At 34.5% G+C, this 22,485-nt stretch overlaps 2 protein-coding genes across 5 annotated transcripts in view; one reads left to right on the top strand and one right to left on the bottom strand.

Annotated features, from left to right (window-relative positions):
* Positions 1-213: 213 nt before the first annotated feature.
* ACTR6 (actin related protein 6) lies at positions 214-17,260 on the bottom strand. Of its 2 annotated transcripts, none has more exons than XM_010989996.3 (11): positions 17,115-17,260; positions 15,409-15,526; positions 14,388-14,456; positions 13,401-13,524; positions 11,816-11,951; positions 11,667-11,723; positions 8,944-9,042; positions 8,770-8,848; positions 4,158-4,329; positions 2,576-2,714; positions 214-903 (listed from the first exon to the last, which is right to left on the bottom strand). In XM_010989996.3, exons 1-11 carry the CDS (start codon positions 17,180-17,182, stop codon positions 774-776), a joined length of 1,191 nt encoding a protein of 396 aa, XP_010988298.1. In that variant the 5' UTR covers positions 17,183-17,260; the 3' UTR covers positions 214-773. The 2 variants fall into 2 exon arrangements, with proteins under 2 accessions (XP_010988298.1, XP_010988299.1); XM_010989997.3 differs by having other exon boundaries at positions 15,409-15,502; positions 17,115-17,257.
* A 4,639-nt stretch (positions 17,261-21,899) lies between these two features.
* The window catches only part of BLTP3B (bridge-like lipid transfer protein family member 3B), a 93,433-nt gene continuing 92,847 nt past the window's right edge, over positions 21,900-22,485 (top strand). For all 3 annotated transcript variants that reach the window (XM_010989995.3, XM_031462967.2, XM_064491624.1), the window contains exon 1: positions 21,900-22,178. In XM_010989995.3, the coding sequence (XP_010988297.1) occupies positions 22,135-22,178 (44 nt within the window). In that variant the 5' untranslated portion in view covers positions 21,900-22,134. The remainder of the gene's footprint in view (positions 22,179-22,485) is intronic.

The following is a 22,485-nucleotide window of genomic DNA, read 5'->3' as shown; positions in this document are numbered from 1 at the left end:
CATTCATTAATGTTTCTGTTAGCTGTTTCCTTAAATTGGAAAGCTGTAGCCTTAATACCTTAATACGCTTACTTTGATTGTGTAAGAGTTTTAAAAACTAAACACTAACATTTGTATCAAGAGTTTTAATAATCCCAAGTTAACTTCAAATTTGTTTATCCTAAAAATGGTACAGTATTTTTATAAGTGAAATAATATTTTTCTCCAACACAGTAGTGACCAAAAATACTTTAATAAATTGGCTTTGGTCTCCATTCTTTCAAACTTACACTAAGTAAAAAATAAACATTAAAAAAAAACATTAAACACGGACAGATTAGTTTCTCCAACTTCAGTATATATAAATAAAAATGACAATTTAAAAATAAAATACTTAGTTCTAAAAGAAAGAAAGAAAACACTTTGGCCAATTCCTAGTCTCAAAACTACCTTCTAAGGAAAGCTAACCAGTGAGACAGCTAAATTTGTGCTTTCAACTCTGAAGAATTAAAACACATTCACTCTTTCATCTTCTAATGAAAGATAACCTACTCTCAGAAAAAGCATAAGCATTGTTATAGTAAGTCTAGCTCCTAAGTGAAAATTTGGGCTGAGTTACAGTCTACTTAACAACTTAGCTAAGAAACCTCTGAAAATTAGCCATGGATCAAAGAATTTACATAAGTGCAAGACTTTTATCTTAGGACGAAAGGTAACCCAGGTCCTTAACTTCCTTTAAAAAGAACACTGAAATTAAACCTTTGTTACAATCTCAAAACTTTCAGAAGTGTTTCTTAAATATCAAATTTCTCTTCACAGACACTATGTCCATTTTCTTCATAATCTTCTCTTGTTACCACCATATCTTCAAAATCATCATTCTCTGATATCAATTTTCCACCTTCCCAGGCATAAGTAATAGGGCTAAAAATAAAGGTCAAATAAATGAACCCAGATGATTTTACAGAACTGAAATGACAGAAACATTAATTAGTAACAAAAATGTGGCAGTCTCTACCCAATTTGATTTAACAGCAAATCATTTAATGTGTGAAAATAAGCATAAACTTAATAGGAGTAAAGCAAACTCAGAAAGAAACCGTGGTCACCACTACAAGTAAGTTTTAATTTTTTTCCCCTGTGCCCTGTATTTATGGGCCTTATACTTCTAACAAAAAACAAGAATACAAGCAAAAGATCAAAAATGCATAAAAGGAAAAACACTGTCATAACTGAGTCTAACTTCTGTATGTGGCAAAGATAAGTCATCTCATTAATTCACACAGAAACACATGAAATAGCTATTACAACTCCCATTTTATAAATCTGGAAAATGAGGTTCAGAGAAGTTAAGAGTTCAACGAGGATTTAATCTGAAACTGTTTTCACACAGTTTGTGCTTTTGCTGCTATATTCTGTTGCCTCTAATAAATGAGACATTTAGAAAACACAATGCCTGATAAATAGTTATAGGGTAGGATACAAGCAGTAAGTAAAATCAGAGCTCACCTATCTATTAAAACAGTAGATAGACAATAAAGATTTGATGAATAAAGAAATAAAAACTATTTCTGCAGATCCCTTGGCCTGTAACGTGTGCACGACTTGCACTTAAAATTTAGGATAAAAATCCAACTGCTTCATATTCTAAGGAGTATTTGACCATTAAGGCTGATAAAAAAATCATTCCAATATCTAAGTTTATTCTTTTATCTGACAGCTGTAACATTAAGTGATCAGATGAAGGCTTTCTTATTAATTGCTATTAACTTTGAAAAAATTCTACTTAAGCTTTAAAACAAAACTCTGGAAGTCATGTACGTGGGCTCATGTTTACAACTCTGCCACTTAAAACAGTGGAGGGGAGAGGGGCATTATTTAGATATGTATTTGGTAAGAACACCTGCCTCCAGGTAAAGAGAAATGGATTTTAGCCTGGTAACTACTATTAACTTATCATAAGGCCTTTGCCAACTCATGAGCCTTTGTTTATTTACAAAGTATGCGGAACAGGATGCTCTGTAAGCCTTTCTCACAGCTCTAAAATTCTATCTTAATTTTTTTTACCACCAATGTAGAAATGATATGGACTTTTTCTCACAAAACAGGGTAGAGGGTATATATAAAACAGTCTGAATTAGGGGGTAAAAGGCGAGTTAAATGTAAAAGTTTATTTTAAATTACTTTAAAACATCCCAAAACAACTTATGAATTGACATAACTTATCTCAATGGTTAAATTTTTTAACTTCTATTCTTGATAGGAACTCTCAAGAAATGACACATCTCAGATGAATCGAATACATTAATAACCTAACTGCTTTGCCTGTAAAAATCTCAGGAATGAAGACTGGTTTACTATAGGGAAATGATCTTATATTAACTGGGTACCCATTGTGTACCAACCATTATGGCTGGTAATTTGCATAACTGAAATGTTACGTTTATCATTTCATTTTTTAAGAAAAGCAAAATGAGAATCCCAAACGTGAAATAAACTTGCCGACGTGGTAGAACTAGCTTTAAACTCGAGTCTCCCTATAGACCATTTTATCTACAAACCAACTTCCATATTTTGTTTCTAAGCCAACACTTACTTTTCAGGCAGCACAACAGAAACATCATAATCTGTTGGAGTGAGACATCGAACTTCTGAGTAAACCCGATCCCTAAATCCCGGGAAAAGGGAATTTCCTCCTGTCAAAACAATGTTCTTAAAAAAATGTGGCTGCATTTCTTTAAAAAAAAAAAAAAAAAAAAAAAGGAGAAAGGAGAAAAGCATTAGAAAATCTATTTACTTATCTTTCTGGAAAAATAGGGATGAGGGCAAAGGTAAAGCAATTAGGGATTAAAATTACTAAGAAACCGTAATTTTTTATAACCATATAAATTATATAATTTCTAAGATTTTGTAATGAGGTTATAATTTCTACAAATAAACATATTAAACAGAAGTATGATCTTACAGATCTTTAAAAGGAAGGCTAAGGTGAAGGGGCTGAACTACTAGTGATTTACTATATATATATACATGTAAGCAATGCATAAATGAGTAAAATTCTAGAGGCAGGCATTTGAAAATTAAAACTGATCTTTCCTAAAATGGAGGAAGTCTCTATGTAGCCTGAGACTGTTAGCTAGTGTAAAGATGAAAAGGTTTTTCATGACATTTTAACTTGGGATTCCAAGTTTCCATGTTATCTCAGTGAGACACATATATTGATTATGCAATAATTAAAACTGATAGTGGAAGATACTCAATCTATGATAATATTTAAAGAATCTTATGTTCTACACTCAGTAAGGTACATGATAACAAACATATAACATGATATGATAAGCCAGTATTAAAAGGCTACTAAGCACCACTAGGAAATTTATCAGGAATTAATAGGTACTGGCCATCCTTCACCTGATGCTTCTGTTCACAAAACAAGAGTACCTTTATATTAACATCTGAGTCTCATTATATGACATTAAAACAGTGCAGTACAAAATGTTTTATATGTCTTGACTGCAACTTTATATAAAATATGACATCAATATGAAATACTGACATGAAAATATCTGTGAAATAACTATATTAAGGTGATGGCATTATTTAGTTTCTTTTTCATTCTTTTTTTTTAATGGGAGGAAAGGACATTGTATGTGCTAGATTTTCTCCAATGCCTAGACTGTTTCCTAAGAACTCGGAAGACACTTTCAAGATATAAAAGTACTCCTAAACTCTAAAACACTATTTAAAGAACAAACCAGTCTAAAAAACCCCAAACAAAAAACCAAAATAAATAAAATAAAGAATAAACCAGTCTCATCAACAGATAAAAACCATTAAATAGTTAAATTATAAATGTCTATTCTGTCCAAATTTCGCTTAAAACTCTTCTAAAATGGATATAGAAGTTTAATACTCATAGAAAGATGAATTTCTTCAACTTTAAATAGACTATAATTACTTTTCCTATATCAAATCTGTAATCTAGGACCAATAAAGTAAGAATTAATCAAGTACATTATTGTACCTGGAAATCTGCAAATAAAACAGACTCGCCATTTACTGAATTTATTTAGAAGAAACAGGTAACTTCTCTAGGGCTCATAGAGCCTATGTTTTGTTTTTTTTAGAGCCTATGATTTTTTAAAATATCATTATTCCCCAATACTTTATGTATGTACCTTCAGGTAAGTTCTGAATTGAATAGACAATAGCTTCTGGAATTCCCATTTCTTGAATGCCTATATCAGAAGGATTAAAGAGTATTTCTGGAACAGCAAATCTCTCATTGGTCAGACGAAGAATTTGTTCCCCAGATTTATATTTTCCACTTAACACCATCTCTTCCCTTGGCTTAAAGAAAAAAAAAAAATAAAATGTTTAAGCTACATTATCTAGCTCACATGACTAATAACATTTAATAATGTGTGATACTAATAGATTAACAATGTTCTTGGAAGTTTCAGGATTCTGAAAAGTTAAAAAATGTAGCCTTCTCTTCTGTTGCCTAAACCACCCAAGTAAACAATTATTGACACTAATATAGCTATTCCCCTAAAGATGATCTGGATTTATTCCACACATTTTAAAACAGAAAGAAAAGAACAGAGGAGAGGGAACTTCATAATCTACCTATAATAGCCTGATTTCAGTTTCTAAAGAACAAAGAACATACTTTAAATGAAAAACACTGTATCTTATGTCTCTACCACTATCTACTTTCACTCTAACCCTGTCTTAGGTGTTTACTGGACACTGGTTTTATTCTATTAGGATTTCCCCCTTCCTTTATACAAAAAGCCTATAAATTTATTATTTATTCAATTTCTACTCAAAATCAGTTTCCAAATGCTTTAAGCAAATACATGGACTGTATCACTGAAGTTCTTTTATTTATTTTCTAACCCACCCACTCTGTGAGCTGTGCTCCTGAAGGGGCTGGAAAAAATAATCTCCTCCTGTAACATTCTACATCATTAAAATAATGGTCCCTCTCAATTTTACTAAGAATCATCGGCTCTTCTGGATTCAGTTACAGACGTTCACTTCAACTGACTCCTGTAACAGTTTGTCCCAATCCTTTACTTAACTATAAAAATACTTCAAATACCTGAAAACAAATATTAATAACTTAAAATATATAAAGAATATTCTAGATTCCTTAATGTAATCAGTCATATACTCTGTTCAGATTTCAGCTTCCTTAGGCTTTTTCTGACTCCCAAATAAAAAGTCCCTCCAGTATTCTCTACTAGAACCTATATTATCCTTCATATTCTGCATTGTTCGCCATCACACCCGCACTACTCAGCACAGCATAGGACCCAGTACACAATAATTATTCAATAAATTATTGAATAATGGCATGCAAACCAACAATGTGGTGTTTGTATTAGGCATTTTACATAAATTAACCCACTGAACTCTCATACAACCTTGTAAGGTAGGCATATTTCCCTTTTATTAATGATGCAGTTGGTGTCAGTAAGGTTATGTGACTTGCTCAGGATCATCATCTAATAACCTAAGGACACACAATTTATTCATTCCACTATATTGCCTCTCTTAACCTGGATAGGAATGATTCTAATTTCTATCACTTGGAAATTCTATGCTTGAGACATTATTTTTTAGTAAAAACATCCTAAAAGTTACACAGTATTCACAACATTCTAGGAAAAATGAGGAAAACCGCAAATCCCAATTAAAATTATTACACTAGCAAAGAGAATATTATTATTCCTTCACAGATAAAGTATTCTTCCTTCTCAGGTAGAATGGAAAATATATCCTATAAAGCTACAAATTCATTTAAAAGTGGCATTGGCTTGAGTGTAAAGGGTATAACTCATTTTGTCAACATTCAAAATAACCTGAGACAGAGGTAGACTTGGAGAATTTCAGCTGACAAAACATGAGAGGTTATCTAGTACACAGCCCTGATTTAATAAAAGAAGATCATGTGACTGATCCAAGATCAAATATCCAACTAGGAGAAAGAGCCAGAACTAGCTATACTTGCTGAATATTAGCTCTAAAGCCATTAATTGTTAATATGTAATCTGGAACTACAAGAAGTTTCTGTTTTTAAGATTACAATTCCAAAAAGATTTTTTAGACATAGACAAATCAATTTATAAGGGCTGCTGGGAGGTGCTATTTTAGTCAATGCAGGCCATGATTACTGCACAATCCTCATAAATTTCACTTTGGCACCATGAAAGAAATCATCAGTTTAAATTACAATGGCTCTGCTGAAAGTGGACATTATTATTTATGAGGAAAATTTTATCAATTTAGATCAGCCAAGCATTCATTATTATTTCAGTAGACCTCTTTCTGATAAGAAATAAAACTTGGATTTCTAATCAGTTGTAATCAGTAATAATATTATAGACCTTATTATTATTGTTACTACCATCAATACTAGAAAATCAAGATTGTAAGTTTTTCCTGAGTATTTAAAAATATTCCTGAATAACGTATCAAGGTCCAAGTTTTAACATATCCTAACTATAAAGGCACCCATGTAATTCTTTTCATTTTATAGTATTGTTTTTCTAATTTCATAAATATTTATCAGCTCTCATCAAAGATTTTGATTATCACACAACAGTGAAAACAAGTTAATCAAGTACTAAATTTAAAATAATACATTTCAGGACTAATCCTAACATATACAAAATATAACTATTTCTAAATCTTAAAAATCATTAAGAGATACACAATTTAACATGCATTGTGAATAAGGTATAAATTCTAACATTGACAAAGTAAAGATTAAGGCATTATGGCTGAAATAAACATCAACTGGGGGAATGAATAACCACACCTCTATTAGCTCACTATGTAAGGTGCAGGATTGAGAAAATGAGGCTTATGATATGGCAAGGAGGAAACTAATAAACTGATAGGCTGTCATTTGCAGGGCAGGAGAGAACTACATTGTAAAAAAGATAAAGATTTCCAAACCTAGTTGATAGTTAAATCAACTGGAATAGAGTTTTTCTTTTCTTAAGATTAAGTTTTCAAACTTAGGCACTCAGCATTTCCAGGGACAGGAACTGAGAATATGGATACCAGTTGTTCTTCAAGTGGCCCAGGTGATTTTTAGTCAGGTTTGGAAAAGCTGGGAATTACTGAGACTTTACACAGGGTCCATCCCTGTAGAATTACGGATTACTTTAGCACCACCATTAACTCTATGAGTGCCGTAAACTCTCCATAAAGTTTTTTATCTCTGGAGTGTTTTAATCAGCTCTAATATGAGGATGATCAAATGTGCCTAATGAGAAAGAGGCTTGGTATCTGTATGTTTGGAGCAGTTTTCCCTGTTTTGTAAAGAAAAAAATACACCTTCCATATCCTAAGTGGGACATGGGCTTCCAGTTTCTCTCCCTGGTTCATGTCCAGACAACCTGATCCCATAATCTGTCCCAATTTCCTGACTTCTGAAAGTCAGGCTCAGTCCTCCACAAGGATTTGTTTTTAAGGATATGACACGATGATTTCATTTTTACAAGGCCCTGGGTAGCCTACTCTGAATTCTGATTTGTTTTTCACCTCAATAATCTAGCCCCCCGAAATTTCTTTTTTACTTTCAGGCATATAAAGAAGTATAAATAATTATATAAACCCCATGTATCCATCAACCACTTTAATGCAACTTTTCAAATAAGTTAACATTCCCCCTTTAAATTTGGTATTATCATTCACATACATTTTTATACTTTTACTTCATACTTACAAATCCCTAAACATAAATAATTACTCTGCATACCTTGGAATGGTACATATACTTCTAAAACTTGCTTTTAGATATCATTGTGTTTTAAATGTTTTAGAAACACATTTCTGAGATTTATCCGATGATCCTGTTGCTCTACTTCACTTTCACTGCTTATTTTATAATATGAATATATTAAAATTTATCTATTCTTCTTCCATTAATGGATATCTAAGCTCTTCCCAACTTTTCACTTTTTAAGTATACAGCAACAAATATTATTATAAATGTCTCCTAGTGCAAATATTTCCTTGTGCTTAAATTTCTGACCAAAGATTTTTAACGTCCTAACAGTCCTCATCAAGCCAGTAACTAGAAGGGCAAACTTCACATTTACCCAAACATAGAACTGACAGTTTACCTGAGCTGATCAAAGATAGGGAGAAATTACTTTGTTTTGACAACCAAGATAAACAGCCTCTCAACACTTTGAAAGTGTACTGGATTTTGCCCTTTTCAACTACAATCTGATATCAGACCAAACATGAGTATAATTCAGCCCTGCGTCACTTGTGTCAATAATATTCACACAGGCAAATAACCAACTTATAACTGGACTTAAACTAATTCTTAAGGAAACAGAAAAGGGTTAACCATAATATAGGTAATGATACTGTTAATCTCCAGGTTTGTCCCATGTCCCATTCAGCTGATATTTTTTTCTAAATAACTTTAGTAGAGATATTTACTAATCATTTATACACTGGTGCCTGAAGAAATGGCCACCAGGCAGGAAGGCAGTCATCAACATCTCTCTAAGACTCTGCCAATCCCAGCTAGATACTTTTCAAATCTGACTGAGGTGGTTGCTTGAAGAAATATCATTCAGCATTTATAAAATTACCTTACAAGGGGGAGGGTATAGCTCAGTGGTAGAGTGCATGCCTAGCACGCATGAGGTCCTGGGTTCAAGCCCCAGGGCCTCCATTAAATAAATAGATGAATAAACCTAATTACCTACCCTGCTTCAAAAAAAAAAAAGATAAATTAAAAAAAAATAATATTACCTTACAAAAACCCTTTTTAATTGTACTAAAGTCAGGCAAAACATAGTCTATCATTACTGTATTTTCCTCTCCTTTCAACCTGAAAAACAAAATAGAGACTTATGAAATATTTTAACTATGTGTAACACTACCCAAGAATCAACTTTCCAGTTTTTAGATTATCATTATACATACCTGGCAATATCCATGTCTCTGTAAAAATCCTGAGACACATAGCATACATCTTCCTTCACTTGATTAATAACATGTGTTTCATCCATAACATGTAACTGCCTAAACAGAAATAAAAATGGTAAGATGTCAAATGGAAAAAAATTAAATATAACTTATAATTATCATTTAAAATATTTTTTCTGGAATTAAAATTTCAGGTAACTGATCTTTTAAAAATACTAAATTCTTGAATATGTAAAATATTTTTAACCTTATGGAATACTCATTCCATTATTTTATTTAATCTCCAGAACACCATCCCTCTGAGAGAAAACATTATTACAATTTGCAGAAGGAAACTGAAAACAAAGGTCTTAGGTGGCAAGGAATATCAAATTAAAGCACAAACTTTTTCTTCCAATCATTCTGAACAGAATCTTGCCAAAATGCCTTAACTCTAAGCACTATCTTTTCTGATTATAGAAGTATTGTTAGTCAGCAGCACACACTACTTGGCACAAAATAGATGTATAATAAGTATGTGATGTGATGATGAGTGAATCGAAGAAAACAGGCTTAATGTAAAAAAAGTTTTTTTTTAAAGGAAGGGTTTTTTTTCAATAGTTTTTAAAATTAAATTAAAAAAAATTTTAATAGAGGTACTGGGGTTAGAACCCAGGACCTGTGCATGCTAACTAAGCATGCCTTCTATCACTGAGCTATACCCACCCCTCCAATAAAGCTGTTCTTAAAAACAAAAACATGAGGTTATTTCAATTTTTCCCTCTGCACATGGATTACATACTATATGTTCACTTTTTTTTGTTTTAGACTAAATATTATCTCATGAATGTTTTCTTATACAGTAGCATATTCTTTAAAAATATGACTTAATGCCTTATCATGTTCAACCACAGAGATCTATTAAAATGTTATTTATCTATGTTCCTAATGTTGAAAGTTTAGATCAGGAAGGAAAGATACTCATATGTTTATAAACAGGGGCTCCAGAGTCAGAGACTTAGGTTTAATCACAACTTAGTAGCCAAGTTATTTTATCTGCTTGGGACTCAATCTCTTCAACTCTGAAAAGGTAATAAGGTCACCAACTTAACACAGCTGTTAAAAGTAAATCTAATCATACATGTAAAGTATTTAGCATAGTCCTTGTACTCAATAAATAAAAAACATTTTTATTACTTGTATCTTTTTGCTTTTGTTATAACAAATATCTTCATATATACCATATTTCACCTTCACTAAGATACCAATGAGAAGAAAAAGTGCTAATTAAACTATAACAATTCTAAGGTACTAACAATTGGATGATTCATCCCAGTTTCAGAGGTTAAAATGTTAAAAAAGTAAAGATCAGAATCAATGAAAAAGAGGCATTTTAACCTATATCTGATTATCTCATTATTTATTCATACTGTAGGACACAGGATATGAAATACTTTTACTCTCTTGGTATACTGCAAAATTGTTTACCAGAAAAGTTATTTTAAATTATACTTTGACCAGCAGCAAATAAGTATCCATACCACAAATCTACAATATCTTTTGAAACAATTCTATTAATTTGGATTGTAAAAATGGTATTTTAATTTGCATTTTCTCTACTATAAGGTTCTACACAGAAAGTACACAAATGCATGTAAAAAATGGTGAAAACTGAATATAATCTGTAGTCTGGTTAACAGTAGTGTGCCAATGTCAATTTTATAATTTTTATATTGTACTAGTTAAATAAAATGTCACTTAAGGGTACACAGGGCTCTATGTACTCTATTCTTGCAACTTCCTGTGTCTATAATTATTTCAAAATAAAAAGCTTTTTTTCAATGTCCTAGAGCTGGGTAGGATGAAGACTGGACAGTGATGGCTAAGGGGAGTAGGCTTCTTTTGGGGTAACAAAATTGTGTGATGGGTATATACACTAAAAACCATTAAACTATATGCTTTAAATGGGTGAATTGTATGGTATGAGAATTATATCTCAATAAAGCTGTTAAAATAGTAATGGTACATCTGAGAGAAGAAAGAAAAAAGGTAGAAGTGAGATCCACTTATTTTCATAAATAACATGGTGGGGCTAAGAGACACTGTCAGTGTCATACTAGCCAAAGTTAATGTAATGAAAACTGAGATTTAAAAATTCTACTTATGTTTTTTAAATATAATAAGTTTAAAATAATAACATTAATAAAATTCAGGAGGCAAGAGAAGAGTTGGGAGATCGCTAAGTACACTAATTCTTCATCTTTTAATAGTGGACAGTAAACAAATATTGGCTAATCCAGAAACAGAAATATCAATATATTAAGGCTTATAGAGATTTTAAAAAATGCAGTTCAAATAGTTTACTTTGTATGGAGTAAAACTGACAAAGAGAAATGGAAAGGGGAGGCAGAGATTTATTTTCCTTTTATACCCTTATTTCCTTATATATATTTTCAAATTAATTTTACAATGTACATGTACGTTTATACTTTAAAAATATTATTAATATATCAACCCCCTAGAATTTGAAAATGTCTTTTTGGTGGATACTATCACTTCACATGCTAGAAAGCTTTTCAACTTGAACATCATTTGAATTTATATATGTGATACAGTTTTTTAAGCAATAATACAGAATTGCCTCCTGAACTTAGAATTAAAGATAAGGAATCATTTTAAATTACTTTAAAAAGTTCATCCCCAGCATCCCATCCTCCCAAAGAATCAAAGCGAAGTATTACCTGTAAGATATGATTTCCTTTAGATGATTGGTTAGAAGTTTTCCTCCCACATTTATCCTAAAAAGGAAGAATTCAAATTTGATTTAGTTTATTACACATTTCATTCAGTTTTATTTTAAGAAATAACATGAAAATTGAATGCAACTCACCGAATAATTGCTTCTTTTTTCTTTTTACTTCTACAATAAGGAACTATATGTGTAAAGGAATATCCACTATCTACAATGATACAGCATAATTCAGAAGGATTATCTCGGAAATACCTATGTGCACTGAGAGCCCCAGCTATTAAAAAAAGAAAAAATAAACACATTGAATAAAAGTATAATTAAAGCAATAAATAAAGGTAGCAAACTAAGGCAAGCACAAAGACAAAAATTTTATTTATAAAAAATGTTAATTTAAAATAATATTCTTAATTCTGTCAAGTTTTTTACAGTTTAAATTTTGAAACATCACATTTTTGTGGTAAAGATGATAAAAAAGAATCGAGATCAACTTTTAAAGATAAACATCCACTTCATAGGTTATAATAATTATTTTAGTGTCTGAGGTTTTTTTGGGGGGGGTAATTAGGCTTATTTATTTATATTTTTAGAGGAGGTACTAGGGATTGAACCCAGGACCTCGTGCATGCTAAGCATGCACTCTACTTTGAGCTATACCTTCCCCCTTGTAATAATTATTTTAATAGCAGATAATTTTACTGAGCATTTATTACACGCTGGACACTATTCCAAACTCCATAAGTATGTATGTTTTAATCCTCGCAACAACCCCATTTTACAGAGGAAGAAACGGATGCACAGAGAAGTTAAATAATGTGCCCAAAGTCCCATGATTAGAAAGTAAGAGTCAGGATTCAAACCTAGGCAGTGTGGCTCTAGAGCAAGGTTTCTCAATTTGGAAACTAGTGCCACTTTAGGCCCGATAACTCCTCGTTGTTGAGGGCTTTACTGTGGGTTGTAAGATATTTAGCCGTCTCTGTGTCCTCTACCTACTAGAGGCCAGAAGCACCCTCCCGGTTGTGATGAAGAAAAATGTTTCCAGACATGGCCAAATGTCCTGAGGAGCAAAATTGCCCTGACTAGAAATACTGTTCTCAAGATTATACTCCTATTATAGATAGTATACTGAAGCTTACATAGACTTAAATTCAGCAAGCTAAATATTTGAATACTTTCATTGTGCAGTCACATAGTGTAATTCTAGCCTTTAATAAACTTACTTCTAGATAATATTTAGATTGCTTTTCCTCATATTGGTAGACTGAGTTAATAACATTATTTCAAACAATAATAACAACAGCAAACACATCAGTGACAGGAAAAACAATTATCTTTCAGAGATTGGAAATATGTGGCTAGTAACTTCATTAGGGAGAAATATCATGTTAGTAAAAAGTTAAGGGGGTAGGGTATAGCTCAGTGGTAGAGTGCATGCCTAGCATGCATAAGGTCCTAGGTTCAATTCCCAGTACTGCCATTAAAAATAAATAAATATATAGACCTGATAACCTTCCCCCACCAAAAAATAAAACCAAACAAGTAAAAAGTTAAAATGAGAGGAGTCTGACTAGATAATCCCTAAGGGTCCATCTAGTTTTTAAATTCCATGTTTTATTTCCTTCAAATCTAAAAGAATGTCACGTAATATTCTTAGATTTTAAGTGTTTCTTTATTCAGTTCATATCCATATTCACATAACTTAATTTTAATCAAAACTGTAACTCACCATTTACTCTCAATACTGCTTGGAACTGGTATTCTTCAAATAAGATTTCATTCATTGATTCTTGAATTGAAGTGAAGTTAAAATATGGTTCTGTGATAATAATATTAGTATCTAAAAAATCAACCTATGAGAGGAAAAATATCCCAAAAGTTTTATAACTTTGTAGTTATAATTATAAACACCTGTTTTACATATATACACAAACTTATTTAATCCTTACAATAATCCTAAGAGACAGATATTATTATTATCCCCTTTTAATAGGTAAGCAAACAGAGGCATAGAAGAGTTGAATGAGTTACCAAGGTTTGTATAACTAGTTAGTGACATACCTAGGATCTGAACTGGAAAAGTCTGGTTATAGATTTCATGCTTTTAACTATTATTTAATTTTAACTCTCTTAATAGTAGCATGGATAAAATGATACTGTCAAATTGTTTATAAAGACAATCATGCAAAAGTAATGAATGATGTAACTACAAGTATTGGGACTGTTGTTATTTTGTGTTTAAAAGTTGAAAGGCAAGAAGCTTTAGAATATTAAATGTTTACATAATTCTCTCCCACACACTCTTAAGAAGCATTAAAATTTGAACATTCCGTATACCTAAAGTCATGCTAAAGATATTAAAAGCACAAAAATTTCACATTGTAATATTCACACATTCAGATATATGATCAAAAATATTTTATTGTGAAAATAAAAATGAGATAGTGAACTGGCCTAATAATAGCAGAAATCTGAAATAAAATTTTAATCTTAAGTTTCAAAGACTATTTCCTCTCAACCTCAAATTCTACTTCAAAATGGAAATTCTATTCACTTGCACTTATTTAGAGAATCAAAGCTAAGCACAGTAGATTAAGTGACTTAAATATATATAAGAAACATTAAAAAATTTTATAAATCTTAAAATTTAAATTCTAATATTTCATTTGAATAAGACACGGAAATAGAAATTTGAATACATACTCCAATTTGTTACCTGATACATTTCTTTTCCAAAAAGGTAATCCCAAACTTGCCTTTGAACATCCCAATTCACCAAGTAGCCCTAAAAAATTTGTTTTATAAATTAATTATCAAAAATATTTGAACAATCTTTAAAAATCAGACTAATATATTCTAAATCACTGCTTTCTATCTATTTATGGTTACCTTCATGAGGCTAGTGCTGTTTGAATTTCAAGCCCTCTATACTGTTATGTTTTTCTCCTTTTTTTGAGAGGGGGGAGGTATGATTTTCTCCTTTTAAAAATTCTAAATATTACAAATTTACAATAACCAAAATGTCAAGGGTTCAAAAGACACATCAATAAGAGGAGATGCCTCTCTATACTTTTCTTTTTTTTTAAACATTTTTTATTGAGTTATAGTCATTTTACAATGTTGTGTAAAATTCCAATGTAAAGCACAATTTTTCAGTTATACATGAACATACATATATTCATTGTCACATTCACATTTTTTTTTCCGCTGTGAGCTATGCTGTGCTATACCGTATAATCTTGTTTATCTATTCTACATATGCCTGTCAGTATCTACAAATTTTGACTCCCAGTCTGTCCCTTCCCACCCACCTCCCCCTTGGCAACCACAAGTTTGTATTCTATGTCTGTGAGTCTGTTTCTGTTTTGTATTTATGGGGGTTTTTTTTAGCTTATTTTCTTTAATATGTTCATTTCATTTCACTTTACCATAAACAAGTAAAATTCAGTAATCACAATCATTAACTAAATCATAGACATTTATTTTTACTCTTATTTTTAGTTTTTTATTGAAGTATGGTTGACTTTATTTCACTGAAATATAGTTGATCATGGTCATTTATGTTTAAGAAGACAATTTACAACAATTTTTGGTTGTAAAAAGATCCTACTGAAAATTTAAATAACTTCTCAGATATTTAAAAATATTTTCATACATAAAAAATCTTGTGTATATACACTTCAAATCATCTTTAAACTTAGGCCTTTGATGCTAGAAATGACATACAGTTGGATTACCTTCTGAAAAGGAAGGATGTAAAAGAGTCCAGAAGGGTCCTTTATTTCATCGATCTGGTTAGCAGTAAAAGTTTTAAGACGTGCTGTTTTTGACCTGAACTGACAGTTAGGAATAACTCTTTAAACAAACAAACAAAAATATATAATTACTTCTTAAATACCTAGTTCCTAAAAATACATTTACTTCACCACCACCCTTGATGTCAAAAAACATCCAAAACCAGTGTTTCTCATTTTGTCTTCAAATAATATTTTAAGTCTTTTTTAAAAAATGTTTTAGTATATAACAGGTTCTATACTGGACCCATTATCTTTCTCAAATAATCCTCAAGATATCCTCACAGGTGGGTATTGGTTCTGCCACTGCACACATACAAAGAGGGGTTTAGGTAAAGTTCCTGGTCCTTCTGGCTTTAATGGGAAATTTCCTAAGACCATCCTGGTAAAAAACCAAAAATTTTCAAGTTTAAAATTCTAGCCATAAAATTAAGTGTCCATGGAGTCAAAGATTTTCAATCAGCAAGGTGCTATAGCGTAGAGAAGTAGGAAGTAGTTTTAAATATGGTTGCTGCTCCCATAAAGCTTAAAATCTGGTCAAGAAGACAAATTAGAGCCATTATCAACTACACGTGTACCCGTATGGGGGGGTGGGTGTGTGGGGTGTGTGTACGTACATACGTACGTGTACGTACATATATACAGAGAGAGAAAATAAAGGGGAGCTGAATTTGTCACCCCAAAATATGCCACTTTGGCATGAGGATTATTTTGAGCTAAAGGCAATCAAAACCCTTGCGTTAATTGGGATAATCTGTAAAAATGTTTTGTACCTGATAATTTCACTTACTATACGGTCATTTTCTCTATACGTTTAAATAGTCTCTGAGGACAAGAGTCTTAAAAACTGCATTGTAGTCAATCTTACGGTTGTATTATAATTCGAGTCAATTTACTATTCTTGAGTATTTAGCTTGCTCCCCAGCCATTTTTGTTACCATACAGGAAGCCCAGATACAATATCCAGTATTCGGTACCTAATCTTATCAAGCACTTCTAAATTATTCCTTAGGTAACGGATAACAAAATTGTTGTCAAAGAATAAGAACATACACATTGCCAAAATGTTTTCCAGAAGACTAACAATTTATATTCCTATGCAATTTGTCCTTTTAAGAAAAAGGAGGGAAGCGAAAAAAAAACCCTTGTGAATATATTAAAAGAAAAGTGTGCCTCTAAATATGCTTAGTCTTTATTCAGATATGTAAATTTTATGAAAGCCACTGCAGTATTTGTTTAGTTGACTCAAATCAACTAGGTCAGCTAATGAGCACTTCTAAGGGCTTAAGTACAAAGCCTTCAAAGTCTCCAGCCACTGAGACAGTGGTTTTTTCACTTTTAGGAATCATAAAACTTTTTGAGGATCTGATTTAAGTTTTAATCGCGGTCCCAAGTAAATGCATATACACATAAAATGTTGCCCACAATTGCTGAAGGTTCAGGAACTTTGTGTACGGACCCCTCTGTCAGGAATCGCCTCCTTAGAAGCCTGTTTTCCTGAGCTATTTCCTGTTACGAAACGAAAAAAATCGTCCCACTTCCGGGGCCATAGAACCCCAAATTAATACCAAAGTCCCACTTCAAATCATCCCAACTACCCAGCTCCAACCAGAGCATCCCTCTGGCTGAGTTAGGAGGCGAACACTTACGATACATTTTCATGGCTGTAGCCGATTTTGGCGTTATAAGCTCCGTTATCCAGCACTAGGGTCGTCATTTTTTCATGAACAATGCGGTCGTTGCTGTCTCTTCCCGACCCTTCTGCTCACGCTTTTTCCGGCACTCTATGGTTTGCATGGACGGAACGTAAGGGCGCTTCCGGTCTCCCTTAGCAACTGAGGCCGCCGGCAGCCAGAGATTGCGCTGTCGCACCGCTTCCCAGCAAGAGTCGTACTGCGTTTTTAACCCTAACCTGTTTGCGTCGTGGCGAGAACCAATAAGACGCGAGGTGCTAAGTGCTATTTTGCCCAACGTGTATTTGTTCTTTACTTTGCAGGTTGGGTCGCTCCTGCGAGTTTCTTCTAACCCTTTAACGAATCAGCCCTTTGAGGGGGCGGAGGGTGGGGATGAAGGGGTTGTGGGTGTGTGTGTGTTCGAATAGTATTGTTAAGGCAGTGACATTTTTTTCAAGAATAAATTGCAAAACCATACGCAGTATGGAATTGGATATGAGGTCTCTTCAGCCTTATTCCCCACCATTGCCCACCCTACTGTTGGATCCAACCACTCTGAGTTACAAATACGCTGTTTAGTAAACCGCCTTGCCTTTTTATTCACGCTCACACTCAACCATGTCTGTTTGTTCTTCAGGACGGAGCTGTGTCTTTCTTATCTAAAAAAGCTTCTCTACATCTGACATACTCCCTCTCTGTTTCCCTTCCTAAAATTAGGTGCTCCTCCTATGTGTTCCCGTAGTGCCTTAGGTTAACTCCTATCATAATGTATAAGAGAATAAATTTATATTGGAAACCGGACTTTGCCACAAAATGTCTGTGTAACTTTGGGCGATGAAGATGATAATGGTTAATACTTACACAGCGCTTAATGCGTGCGATTACACTGTTCTAAGAGCTTTATGTATGTTAACTAATTTAATCTTTACAATTTATTAAGTGGATACTATAACTGAAATCAAAGATAGTTAAGAGTGCAGTCTCTGCATTCAAATTCCTGGTTCAAATCCTCACTCTGCCACTATATGTCTTGACATGTTAGTTAACCTCTCTATACCTTAGTTTCCTCGTGTGTAAAATGGAATAATATAATCCCCCCCCCGGATTATTTTATGAAGAGTAAATGATTAAAAGTATCTAGTAGTAACTAACATCATCATCATCATCATCGTTTTTATCATATGATCGTTCTGTTACCTTTGCCGTAGATGGCAAACTCCTTGATGTCAGGTATGCTATTGTCTATATTTCCTTTCTATCAAAAAGTCATTGAAAATCCAAACCTAGTTATGTCCAGTTTCAGTCATTCTATTTTCTCTAACTTAATATTAAATTGATAGGATCCCTTACTAAAAACAGGTAAAGAGTATTTTATCACTCGTATATCATTGAACAACCATCATTTTCATTCATCTCGTCTTTTAAAATACACTCTTTCAATCCTATCTCTCTCAGATATAAGGCCTCATTTAAGCTTCCCTTTTTGCTTTCCTTAATATTTATGTGTTCCTGGATCAAGATCATTTTTGTTCTTGGCTCCAGCTATCATTAAATACTAATAAATCCTAAAGCAGATTTTCTACCCCCAGCTGTACACTGAATGTTTCTTTCCAGACATCCTGAGATAAACTTAAAGGTAATAAATCCAAAACTGAATCTTATCTCCAAAACTGTTTTTCTTCCTATATTACTTGTCTCAGTTAGTGGTGTACCCAATATCCACCCAGTGCCCTAAACTAGAACACTCAGTTACCTTCAATCCAATCCTTGACTTAATCTCTGGAATTTGTCCTTAACCTTTTATCTCTACTAATATTGCCTTATCTCACCAGAAATAGTAATGTCACTGCCTTCTCAAGACTCCTGTCTCCATTTTCTTCTCATTAGATTTGTTTTCTGTAATGCTAGCCCATTTATCAGCAAATATTTTTCTAAATCAGAAATCTGACCATCTTCATTCACCACAGAAGTCTTCCATGGCTTGACATTGCCTATGAAATAATGTCCTTATGTTTGCAATCTCATCCCCCTTCAACTTGTCCTACAGTGTGCTGGTAAATGTTAAATAACAGGTATCGAGGAAAAAAAGTCCTGATTTGTAGTGTTTACCACTTTCTGTAGTAAAAATACTGTCACACTTTTCCTTAAGTCACCAAACAATGGAACACAGAAATGGGAAGATATGGGCACAATTAGTTTTCCTGAGCCAATATGAGCCAGCTCCAGCACGGACTGTACAGGAAAAGCTCTAACTCTATTCACCTTCACATCATACACTCTCTCCTCCCCAGTTTTAGCACCAATAATCTCAAGTATGTAAGCATTACTTTTTATATACATGAATATTTTGGCAATGTGTAATATTAAAAGAGTTAAAAATATTACTCTAATATATAATGAACTTCTGACAGATTTAAGTCACATTAATGAGTGAACTAGCATTATACTCTCTCTTGTTGGTTCTTGCATTAATAAGTTAACAAATTTTTGATGCACATTCATTATATATTTGTATGACAGTTATGTTTTTAATTTTTTTTAAATTATACTTTGAAATTTAAATAGCAATGAACAAAAATGTAAATTAATTTAAAACAGAATTAACGGTCGCCTTATGACATGTGTTCTCTCAATCAAGGAAGAGTAAAATTGAAATTATTGCCATGTATTTTCCTAATAAAAAGATACTACAACTACAGTTATTAATCTGACCTGTACTTTATTACTTTATAAAGTTATTACTTTAAAAAGTAATGGAGGCTATGAAAAGCCACTTGCCTGGGGCGGAGGTTTGGGAAGAAACTACTATCACCACCCACTCAGAGGATGGTGGATCATTTCCTTCAGCCAGAATGCTTGCTGCTGAAATTTCTTTATTGCTTTATTTCCTTAGTACTATGAGAGAGAACCACTGTCTCATAGCACTTTGCTTCTGTTTTCAATTATGCTAATGATAATAATAGCATTATTAGAGTTTCCCATATGCTAGGCACTTTGTTGAACATTACCTATGCATAATCTCATTTAATCTTCACAAAATTCTGAGTTAGGTACTATTATCCCCAATAGATGAGGTAACTGAGACAGAGAAAGATTAAATAACTAGCCCAAGTTTACACAGCTACAAAGTGGCTGAGCCAGCTCCATGTCTTAGCATTAGGAATTTATCTTCCATGTTAGGTTAACTTTTTGATAGCAGGAACAGTTTTTGTTTGTTTTTTGTTATTTGTTTAGGCTACCCTAGTTACTTGAATTGTGCATCCTTTATAGTACATGATAAATGTTAAGTGAGGAAATCATCACCTCCATGTATATCTCTTTTCCTTTGCTTGAAAACAGCCAGGTTATTGGACTATGTGTAAAATAGCCCCTCTCCACACACCCCCACACTTATACATCTTTTTGATACATTATTAAGAGCTAGTGTAATTTTTTCCCCCTGTTTTAGACATCACTAAGTGATCATTTTTGTTGTGGGACAGCAAGCAGGCCGTTGGAGGCATGATGATGCTCAGGTTGGTAAAAAGAATTTACCAGAGATAAAGTCTTGGAATAGAAAGGAGTTTATTAGGGGTATGCCGTCATAGACAACAATGGGCCACACGGAGGAGAGGTGCCTGTGTGAACACCAAGGCGAAAAAGGGAAAGTTTAAAAGATACGCTGCTATAGGCAATACTGGGGCACACAGACAAGGCGTGCCTGCGTGAGCACCAAGAGCTGGTTGTTGGGATCTTTCATATGATAGGGTCATAAGGTGCCTTTCAGCTTGTGCACAAGGCTCTGATTGGTTGCAGGTGAGGTAAGTTCAGGGTCTGTGAAGGGCAGTGGGGTTTATGACTGATAAGGTGGGCTGAAACAAGCCAGTCTGGGCTATTGTGAGATTAGGCATTACCTGGGGAAACACGCCCAAGGAAAGAATGTACTTCATCTTTTGAGGGATCACAGGCAGACATCTGAGAGCCCAGAAATGGGGGTTGTTGGATTTTGAAAGACATCAGTTGGCCCATCTCTGTAAAACGTTGGTTTGGGGCTGGATGCGGTGAATGTGTACAGCTGTAATAGTTCTCCCTGCTATTTCAACAATTTCCTTCCTTTATACAGAAATTTTTAAGTGAAATTTTACATCCTTATTCCTTTAGATACCACAACCTAGTGAGGTGGGTAAGGCTGATATTATTAACCTATTGTATAGATGATTAAACCAAGGCTAAAAGTAAGTAAATTATTTTCTTCAGGTTAACACAGGTAGAAAAATACTAGAGCCAGGACTTGAGGACTTGAATCTAGGCCATCTAGTTTCCAGGTCCTGGACTCTATTAAGACACATTGTCAACTTTTACTTCCCATGGGATCTCCAGGGGAAACATGAAATCACACCATTTAGCGGGGGGGAAAGCAAAATATCTAGGCTAAGAACAAACAGGCAAGAATATGAGGAAAGCTGAATAGGTAGGGAGAGCAAAGCAAGCAGGGCAGTTTGTAGAGCAAATTCTGAGGAAATGAAAAAGAAGCAGGAAGTGGACGATGCATTCAGTGATGGAGACGGGAACAAGACTGGAGGGTGGGTGTGAGGTCTAAAACCTAGCAAGGTTCTGGGATTGGGAGTCTAAACACCCGAAAGCTTGAGGGCAGTGGACTCTCGAGGCGAATGCGCGGGAGGCGGAGCAGCAACCCTCCGCTCCAGCCCCGAGCCTGCGTTGCCCCGCCCCGCCCGCCCCGCCCCGCCCCGAGCCCGCGCCGCCCCGGCCCTCCCCCAGGTCTCCTAGGTGATGTTGCAGCCAAGATGGCGCCGGCGAAGGCCCTGGCTGCCTGAGCGCGATGCTCCCGGTCCTTGGCAGCAGCGGTGGCCTCGGCCGGGGTCTCGGGTCTGTCCCGAGCGTGAGCGCTCAGGCGCCTCTCCTCCGGCCGGGTTAACCCGGACACAGAGGAGACGGCCGCGAAAAGAGGAAGCTGTGAGGAACGGAGAGGGAGCGCGCCGCCTCCCGCCTCGGCACCATGGCTGGGCTCATCAAGAAACAGATTTTGAAGCACCTCTCCAGGTCAGTCAGAGCCTTAGGCGTGGGGACCAGTCCGCCTCCGCCGTAGCCGGGACCCGAGGCAGCCTGTGGCTTTGGGGGCGGGGGATACTGGCAGCCCAACGGGAGGCGACCTTTGGGCTCCCCGCTCCAGTCGGGGCAGAGGTCGCTGCCCCGATTCTCCCGTCCCGGACCGGTTCGCCCCTGGACGGGTTCTCCTCTGTCTGGCTCGCGGAGGGGCGTGTTGGGCGCCTGGGGGAGCGGTGGACTGGGATCGTCCCCGACGCGGCGTCTGGGGGCACGGGGAGGACTCCTTGAGAGGTTCTGCGCG

The sequence above is a fragment of the Camelus dromedarius genome, chromosome 11, assembly GCF_036321535.1.
Source record: "Camelus dromedarius isolate mCamDro1 chromosome 11, mCamDro1.pat, whole genome shotgun sequence".
NCBI lineage: Eukaryota > Metazoa > Chordata > Mammalia > Artiodactyla > Camelidae > Camelus > Camelus dromedarius.
Note: the sequence above shows the minus strand (reverse complement) of the source record. Positions and strands in the feature narration are given on the sequence as shown.

Coding starts and splice junctions, on each gene's coding strand:
- ACTR6 (XM_010989996.3), bottom strand. CDS start 17,182: ATGACGACCCTAGTGCTGGATAACGGAGCTTATAACGCCAAAATCGGC. Junction 14,457..15,408: donor ACATCCTTCCTTTTCAGAAG/GTAATCCAACTG, acceptor CAAATTTTTTAG/GGCTACTTGGTGAATTGGGA. Junction 11,952..13,400: donor AGCAGTATTGAGAGTAAATG/GTGAGTTACAGT, acceptor TTTTTTTAATAG/CTGGGGCTCTCAGTGCACAT.